This window comes from Meleagris gallopavo, chromosome 16 (genome assembly GCF_000146605.3).
Source record: "Meleagris gallopavo isolate NT-WF06-2002-E0010 breed Aviagen turkey brand Nicholas breeding stock chromosome 16, Turkey_5.1, whole genome shotgun sequence".
Lineage (NCBI taxonomy): Eukaryota > Metazoa > Chordata > Aves > Galliformes > Phasianidae > Meleagris > Meleagris gallopavo.
In genome coordinates, this window is record NC_015026.2 from 6,671,315 (window position 1) to 6,680,232 (window position 8,918).

Here is an 8,918-nt window from a genome sequence, read left to right on the forward strand (position 1 = left end):
GGCAGCAGCGCGGTGCAGCGGCCCAGCAGCAGGTCCCACACCGCGATGGCCCCCGAGGTCAGCACAGCTGCAGCCCAGGCGTCCTTCACCTCCCCTTCCAGGTACCTGCGGGAGACACCTTGCGTCACTGGGCTGCAGCTCGGCTGGGAGAACGCCGGCGCAGCCTTAAATGCAGAGCTATTATGCACCTGGAAAATCTGCACCTAGCTCCAATGCACCTAGAAAATCTGCAAGCACGTTTAAGCCGATGTAGAGAAGTAGGTTATGTTAAGTATTGCATCTTTAGCGCATTTGGAAGAAAAGGAGGCTCATGCAATACTCCCCTATCCTCAGAACGTGAAAATTGTTCTGTTAGCCAGGATCTCAACCTGCTAACACTGGTGCACATAGGAAATGTGACAGATGTAAGTGCATTGCAACACTGAGTCTTAATTAGATTAGCCTTCAAAATGCAAGACACAGGAAGGAAAAGGTCATCAGACTGCAAACAGCTGCTTAACATAAATAAACCAGGCAAAGCGCTACTTAACATCACAAAGGCTTACACCAGTCTCATTTGCAGGTATTTTCTCAGGAGGTTTTTGACTAAGGGGTTCGTCTGATGAATCCAGCTACAGCATTTCCATAATCACTTTGATTGGGAGGGAGGAGAAGGGAAAGAAAGCGTACAGCATGCAGAAAATCACTTCTCCCGTTTGCTCACACAGCTCTGGGGAGCAGAGCCCTCCTGCTGAGCCTTGACGCAGGGAGCTCAGAGGTTAACTCCCAGATTTGTGCAGGAAGCAGGCAGGAAACAGCCAACACCCTCAGTGCATTATAACAACTGCACAACGCGAGTGGAAGTGATGGATGGCAGCCCTCTTATCATCGGAAAGATGGCAAATGGCTCACTGCCAGCACTGCTGCTCAGCTCATTAACCGAGTCTCCTCCAAAACCACCTCAGAGGTACCACGACGACGAGCACGCGGCATCCCCGAGGTACTTGCCTTCCAGTGTGTCCAGGTGGGAGGGAGGAAAACATCACCCCGGTGCTTCTGGCTGTTTTCGGGTTGAACGCGATCACACGGAACGCGGGGTTTCCACAGGACTCGCTCTCTTTGGCATGGGGATGACTTAAAACAACAAACAGAAGGCCCTGATACACAGAGGAAAAATACATCACTAAAAATAACAGTAAGAGAGGAAAAAATTCCGAGGAATTTTCCAAAAATTAATTGCTTTGTTCTCTATAATCAAAGCCCCACAGACAGTGATGCATTATTTCTACTGAATAAAATACAAGTGGTTTTCTTTCCTTAGCTAAAAAGCAAAGCAGCTGCTGACTGATAAGGGCTGATGTAATGCAGCAGAATGACAGCTCAGTGACCCCATGGACTTACGTGCTTACCTTTCTGCTTGGAAAAGCTAAACCTGCTGTAGGACCAGGGGACACTGAAAGTAAAATTTCTGGGCCGTAGTTAAATCCTTAGGAAATTATTAATTTAACAAAAGTGCCTTGTATACCAGCACAGCTGAAAACAGCAGCTCTCAGAACAGCCACAAATAAGTATGAAATATGATGGGATAGACATTCACAAGAAGTCTCCAAAGAGTCTGATTCAAATCACTGTTATTAGACAAGACATTCTTGTCCCAAAATAATACATGCTTACTAAGAGCAATCAAATCCTTGACAACCACAAAATCCAGCTAGATCTCAACACAGGTGGAAGCAAGTGACAAAGAATCACATGTATGAAGCCTGGCTTTGAACGGTTTATATCCTCAGGGGCATATGGAAATAACAGCCACTCAAATAGGTTGTCTGATAATGGCAATGTGCCATCATCATGCTAGCACCTGCCTGCACAATGAAAGAGACTTATGAGGCACTGGCATTGCGCAGCAGTACTACTGCTTCCCACTTAGAAGCTTACCTGGCCTAAGCTTTGGAATGCACTCTGATGCACCACACTTACTTTATCAGTATAATGCAGAAAGCCAATAATTTGGAGAAGACAGTGTGGCTTATTTGTTCTAGTTAACCTGTTTTCTTCTGAAATATCTTCAGTGGTTCTAAATAGAGATGATGTTTCAATCCACTCCTTCAAATTCCCACCACAGTTAGTGCAATCCATGCATAAACTGAGTGCCATATTTCACATACGTACAGAGTCAGAATATGCTCGATGGCAGATTGAAGCTGGGTAGGAATAGCCAATGTGCATCTTCTTCAGGAGTTGGCCTGTTTTCAAATTCCTGCAGTTGGTGAAAAGACAAATTCTGACTGCATTTCCATCCTCAATCTGGTTTTCCAATCATAATTGTACCACTACACAAGATAGTTTTGATTTCATAGGAAGCAAACTGAAATATGACAAGAGGCCCCTGGAAGAGATCTGATGAATTTGACACAAAAGCAAATGGAATTACAGCAGCATAGTTCATTCACTACCTCCCTAGCTGCACAGAATTTAAAGGGCCAGACCAAGCCCTTTAATAATTATTATTTCACAGGCAAATCAGCAGCCAGCCGACACGCCTATATGATGTCTGATGTCAGAGCCACCACTTGTACCCAAAACTGAGCCATTTAATTGCAAAGGAAATACTGACCAAACTGCAACAGTGTTTACTGCAGTGGTGCCAACCAAGGCGTCTCTCACTCCTTCTACTTCAGCAAAAGCCAGAACAGTTTCTTCGGGAGGCATCAAAGTCTGTCTGTCCTTGCACCTGAATAGCAGATGCAAACAAGTGAGAAAAGGCAGTCAGAACAGTAATTATGTTCTGTAGTCAGCACACTTCCAAAAAGAAGAGAAACCTGATGCTTTTCTACATCCCTTACTTTTGTACCTGCCATACCGAGACCACCCCAAAACTCAAAGACTCACCTTCCTGTCTCTGAAAGTGATACGATTTCCACTTGCTGCTCTTGCATGGCTCTGCTACTGCTGACCAGCCTCCCATCCTTTAGCCCAAGAACAGCTTTTATATTCCCACTTTTCACTAGTGATTGCTTGAATGAGTCATTCTCAGAAGAATAAAGCAAGAGCCTAAATTAGGAGAAAATTATGCATAACAACAGAAGGAAGCATAATTCAAATACACCTCAGCATATTAAAAAAATACATTTAAGCAGTCTATCACCTCCAGGGTGAATAAGCAGATCTTTATAATTGATTTTTAGAAATTCTTTCTATATTTTCCAACAATAAAAGTGACTGAAGTAGTGACACATTAATAAGAATCAATTTCAGCTACTACAGAGAAGGAGAGTTAAGGTGAAGCTATCTGGGGGGCAAAACATTAGGAAGAAATAAATACAATACCTTATTTCTCCAATCTCCAAATTTCCCAATGCTATACACACAAGGTTACAGGTGTCTGGCAGAGGAATGATCTGTATTACAGGAATCTAGGACAGCACAGCAAGAATTCCATGTTACCACAATGTCCCTCTTCCTTTGACTACATTCCCATTTTCTAGAGCGTTTCAAGCAAAACGACATGGGGCAGAACTAATTTTCAGACCCCTCTGAAGAAACACACTTAGTTGAACAGCTGATTTCTTTGCTGCTTATCTAAGTAAGCAATCTCTACTGACATGACGCAAAAGGTGCCTCCAGGGATCTACAAGGAAGAGCACAGAGCAGCCACCATTCAGTACATGAAGTCAAGTTCCAGCAGATAACATGGAACCATACAAGACACTGCCCATCCTCATCACCAGTGTACGTCATTCTGTTGCCTGATGCAGTGAAAAACACCATCTAAAGAACAAATCTTGCACCCGAGACTTCAAGCTCCTTCTTTCTTTGGAATTAACACAGTGATACAAGAAAGCTTTTTTGAGTTCTAGAAATAAAGACTGTGCCCATACCTCTCCAAGTTGCCAAGTATAGACCTTCTCCCAGCAGTCAAGTGCCTGAGGTTTCCACAGGGAAACTGAACTCTCACAGGCAGTCACCACACACAGCTCTCTGCAGCCAGCTGCTTCCCACCACACGCTGCTCACATCCACAGCACAAGAACTTGAAGAATCCTGTCCGAAACAAAACAGTGCTGGTTTTCTTCTGATGGCTATGATAGCACGGAGGCTCACATTGAGAAAAACACTTCCTGAGACTGAGCACAATGACAACTTGAAGCTAAAATTTAATATTCAAGATGTTAATATTCAAGTAAAGTGCCAGTAAGGCACCACAGAAAGCAAACCTGGTGGATTGTGCCCTCTGAGCAGCAAGCAATCAGTTCATTGAACAAAAATCACTTGTCATTTAAACCAATCCCACTGAGCCCAGAGCTGAAGAGCTGGATATATCATGTGTTCATGTGTTCAGACATTTGTTAGTCAGAAACAAACACTGAAATTCTCAAGTCAAAATGACATACTTAGGAATCTTTCAGCATGCTTTGTCACATAAGACAGAACTGATTGAATTAGGCAATGTGCTTTTTGGCTTCTTTTTTTCCCTCCAACTTGTCATCTTGCATTTTATTGCATTTTTTGTTAAACTTTTATTAAAGAGCTGTTACTAACTCAGCAGACAATTGTCTGATGTTATCCTACCTTGAGCTTTGAAACAAACTGCAAGTTCTCTTCTCTCAAGCCATCAAGCAGCACTGGAGTCAACTGTTCTGCTTCAGTTTTTTTCTGCACAAACAAGTAAAGAATCAGGATAATTTAGCTTCAAAATCAGACCTTTCGTGCACCTGCAAGAATCAGGCAGAATTGTGAATTCACTTTGTATGCACTAGAGATAGCAGCTGCAATAGAAGCATCTCTTTCTGCTCTTGCATGCCTTTGAAAAACAAGAGAGCCCAGATAGTTTTCAGGTGAAAATGAACTAACCTACTCCTTCATACCACTTTGCACCTCTCAGCAGCATTCCCACCCTTCAGAGACAAACCAGTTTCTCAGCAACCATCTCACAGGTAAGATGTAAAAGACGATCCTAGCTGAAAATTTTCCTTAAGGTAGAACAACATTATAAGGGTGCCAGAAACCTTTTGTTCTTTTATTATTTCAAACATGGGCTCTGAAGCCCACATCTATAGTTTTAAGTAGGATTTTAAAGAGCTTGCTCTTCAGGTAAAAGATTTTCAGCAACAGATGAAAACCAAACATTTACAAAGTCAGCTTAAAGACAGCATGCAGGGCTGGCGTCCAAGGAAGTCTCCCTTAAAGGTCAGGTGAGACTTAGGATGAGGACTCACCAAGAATACTGGCATAGTACACTTGGCATGTTACCTGTTTGGGAGAAGCTCTGCTGGATCCCTCATGTTTGCTTTGTGATTGCTGATGCTTCTCCAAGTCCACAGCTCCATCAGATCTATTATTAGGACATCTTTCAAATTCTAAATGACATGTTGTACCTTGCCCCTCCTCCTTCCCACCAGATCCTGCACCACAGCTGTCCAAGTGCAGTGGAATGGCAGAGCCTTTGCATTCCCTATTATCCTTGACCTGTGCAGGTGCTTCTTTGGAAGAATGCAGGCTCACTTGCAAAGGAGGTACAGAACATGTATTGGGGAAGACCTCGCTGCATACTGATGGTAAAACAGCTGGGGTTGCACCCAAGACAGGGAAAACGGATGAGGAAATCTGAGAGTCACGCTGAGCAGGAGCACCAGTTAAGACAGTCCCCATGGGAGTAAATAGCAATTTATGTGTAGAAAGTTCCACCTTGGCAGCTGGACTTTCCAAATGAGGTAACTCAGACAACCCATTTTTGAATGGTGAAAGCAGATTCGTTTTAAGCTCTTTTTCTTCTGCATTTATTTCTGGAGTTTGGGCATCCTCTGAAGCCACACCATCTCCAAGCACACTAGGAACAAAAACCTCCAAGTCGTTCCCAGGGGAAGATTCATATTTCCCAAGTTTTAGTAGTCCAAATTCTTCATCGGGTAAATGAAAGTCTTTGATATCCAGCTTGGGGGCCAGCCACTGAAAACTGCGGAAGGAAAAGAGAGAGCTGGACATATCAGGGTCTTCAGCAGCAAGGCCAAGAGAAGCAGGACCCTCTGAATCCACTTGATGGCCAGGTTTTCTTTTGTTCTCACCTAGAATTCAAGAGAGAATATCATATCATAAATTAACCAGGAACCACAATTTCTTATCAAGATTGTCAGTCTAATTTAAAAAAAACATAAAAATCCATCTGCACAGATGGAAGTGGAACTTTCCAGGAAGATGCTACACTCCACAATTGCTCTGCATCAACCCTTCAGCTAAAATATCATTGCCAAAGACAACCAAAATTGATTGAGTGCCTGACCAGTTTGTTTTGTTTTTCTCCAAATGTTTTCATTTTCCTACATATTTCTGGACTTGGAGACAGTAATACTCATCTTTCTGTTTCATGTTTGGATTTATTTTTTTTCCCCACACAAAAAAAAAAGTACATTAATATGCAGAGTCAGTTGGAGAAACAGAGATTTATATCCAGTTAGTGGAAAATCAGGTACAGCATGCACAATGTTGACCTGAGCAGACAAGGCAGCTGAGGAAGTTCCCAGCCCCGCTCCTCGTCCATGCACAACTGTTCATTCTCTGTCACTGTACTGAGGCAGAAATTTCTGGAATTGCACAAGGAATTTGGGCACCATCATGATCTATATTAAAAAAAACCAACTTGTCAAGAAAAGAAAACCAACCCTATTAGATTTTCCTGAATAAAAATACAGCAGGGTTTGAACAGCAGTGCATGAACACACTCAGCTGTTTCCCTGCCTTGGACTTTGGCTCAAGCTTTAAAGAGTGCATGTGTTTGATGAAATACCTTTTGAGATGTGACTGTTTCTGTGTCTTGCAGAGGAACGAAGGGAGCGGCGCAGAGGGACTGTGAGGAGCTGCTCAGCCCTGCAGGCTCTGTGCATTTGCTGATTCTTAACGTGTTTCACTGGATGTTTATCAGACTGACTGAATGCAGTTAAGCTGCATTCCAGATCACCTGTGTGGCTGGTAAAAGTTTCATTCCCTGGGTTCAGAGAGTCACTTTTCTGCAGTGGATTCTGGACTTGTTCTGAATGAGGCTCACAGCATTTGCCAAGTACTTGGCTCCCAGCAGGAGGATCAGCACTTGTTGGCTGTATCATACCTGTCAATTCAGACCCAAGAGCTGCAACAACAGAAAACTGTCTCCCATCCAAAGATGATTTTTCAAGATTAGCCTCACAGTTCTCCTTTTCACTCTGACACTCATTTGATAGCAGACTACTGCTTTCCCTTGGCATTACGAGATCCAAACTTTCTATAAGTTCCTGTGATGTTTCATTCGCAAGGGGTCTGCAGGTAGACTTTCTTTTTCCCTTTCGTTTCCCCTGTGATTGTCTCTGATCTCGCTTTGTGCTTCTGACGCTGTTTTGAGAAATTGATCCAGGTGAAGTGCTGCTACCACTGGATGTAAGAAGATGTTTCTGAGGACTAGAATTCACAGGATCACTTTCTGCACAAAGGTACGGCACAGCTGCTGACCCCAAATGATTTTCAACAGTTTCTTGGGAGGACTGACCTAAGCTTGTATCTTTCTGTTTGCATTTACTTCTCTGACCTTTCTTGCTCCTGCCCAGATGACTGAGAATTACAGCATCAAGGTCCACTTTCCTCTGGCAATTAGACATGCGTCGAGTTGTCCTGACATAGTATTCAACTGGAAAGGGAAGCCCTTCAACCACAGTGCAAGAGTTCAGTGCACTTTCGGGAGTTGTAACCTTCTCTTGATGAGAAAGTCTTGACTGAATTTCAAGCTGCTGATTCTCCACCAATTTTTCAGCATTATCCAGAGGAAGCTCTGAAGGAAAGGCATTTAAACTACCAGTGTCATTTTGATTTTCTCCATGGATTTTGCTATCATTAATCATGCTGTTACTTGTATCAGTGGGCAATACTTCATTTTCTGACATTAAATCCAAAAGCCTGTGTAATTCTCTCTGATCTTCACACATGCTCTCAGTGTCCATTTCTTTTACTGTCCTGAAAGATTCTTTTTTACCACTGGAATCAAGTGAAACAGATTCACCACTCTCTGAACATGACTGTGCAGCTTCTCGGTTATCAGATGTGACTGTGGCACCTGGGGACTCACGCTGCCAGGCATCATTGCTGTACTCCAGAGCACACGGGAACAGCTCAGACACTCCCAGAGGAATACTACCTTCAGGCATGTCCCGTGAAACTCCAAACTCTGCACCTGGAGGAGTTAAACTGCTTTCCTGCCCCCCCGTGAGCATTGGTTTGGACTCCATTTGAGCATTGTCCTCTGAGAAACTGCTTCGCCTAAAGACTGGTGACTGAAGTTCCTCCACGCTGGCAGGGTGGTTTTTCACCATTACATCAGCACTGATGAGATGCACATCATGCACTGATTCCTTTCCTTCTGACATCAAAATCTTTGTCCTCCTCCTCAGCTTCATCATACTTCTGGAAGTTTGATTTTTTTTCTCCTCAGTTGCAGGCATATAAAGTCCATAGGAAGCATTTTCCTGGCTAACCTGTGTACTTTCTGCCTGTGAACTGTCCTGCAAGCTAACTTCATTATTGAAGAAGTCAGGATTATGTTTCATTGGGACAGATGTTTTCGTCTTTGTGTCAGGGCCTGAGCAGGTTTCAGTCTGTAGGTGACACATGTCACGTCTGCCAGCACCAGGAGATATGTTATCACTACAGCCTGTGGGAAGAAATCTCGTGTGTGTAAAGCACACCATTAAAGCTGCATCCGAGAAAAAACATCATACAATAAAATCAACTTTGACAAGAGCAAAAGGCTGGGATCGTACAGCGAGGATCAGAGAGCACCCGGTGAGGGGAGAAGCAGACGGGTGCTGCTGCAGATTGCGATTTAACGATGGGTGCCGAGTGCCGGGCAGCGGGCAGGGAGCTCCGCGCGGCCGCGCCCGGCTCCTACCTGCGGGGCTCCGCGGGGCCTCCTCAGTCCCG

General features: G+C 43.8%; 1 protein-coding gene across 1 annotated transcript in view; it reads right to left on the reverse strand.

Annotated features, from left to right (window-relative positions):
- PALB2 (partner and localizer of BRCA2) overlaps window positions 1-8,912 on the reverse strand; it is a 9,185-nt gene extending 273 nt beyond the window's left edge. The window contains exons 1-11 of the mRNA XM_010719795.2: window positions 8,887-8,912; window positions 6,763-8,649; window positions 5,232-6,043; window positions 4,551-4,634; window positions 3,861-4,022; window positions 3,310-3,395; window positions 2,872-3,033; window positions 2,597-2,713; window positions 2,152-2,239; window positions 988-1,136; window positions 4-105 (exon numbers count right to left, since the gene is read on the reverse strand). Of these exons, the coding sequence (XP_010718097.2) occupies window positions 4-105; window positions 988-1,136; window positions 2,152-2,239; window positions 2,597-2,713; window positions 2,872-3,033; window positions 3,310-3,395; window positions 3,861-4,022; window positions 4,551-4,634; window positions 5,232-6,043; window positions 6,763-8,608 (3,608 nt within the window). The 5' untranslated portion in view covers window positions 8,609-8,649; window positions 8,887-8,912. The remainder of the gene's footprint in view (window positions 1-3; window positions 106-987; window positions 1,137-2,151; window positions 2,240-2,596; window positions 2,714-2,871; window positions 3,034-3,309; window positions 3,396-3,860; window positions 4,023-4,550; window positions 4,635-5,231; window positions 6,044-6,762; window positions 8,650-8,886) is intronic.
- Window positions 8,913-8,918: the final 6 nt, after the last annotated feature.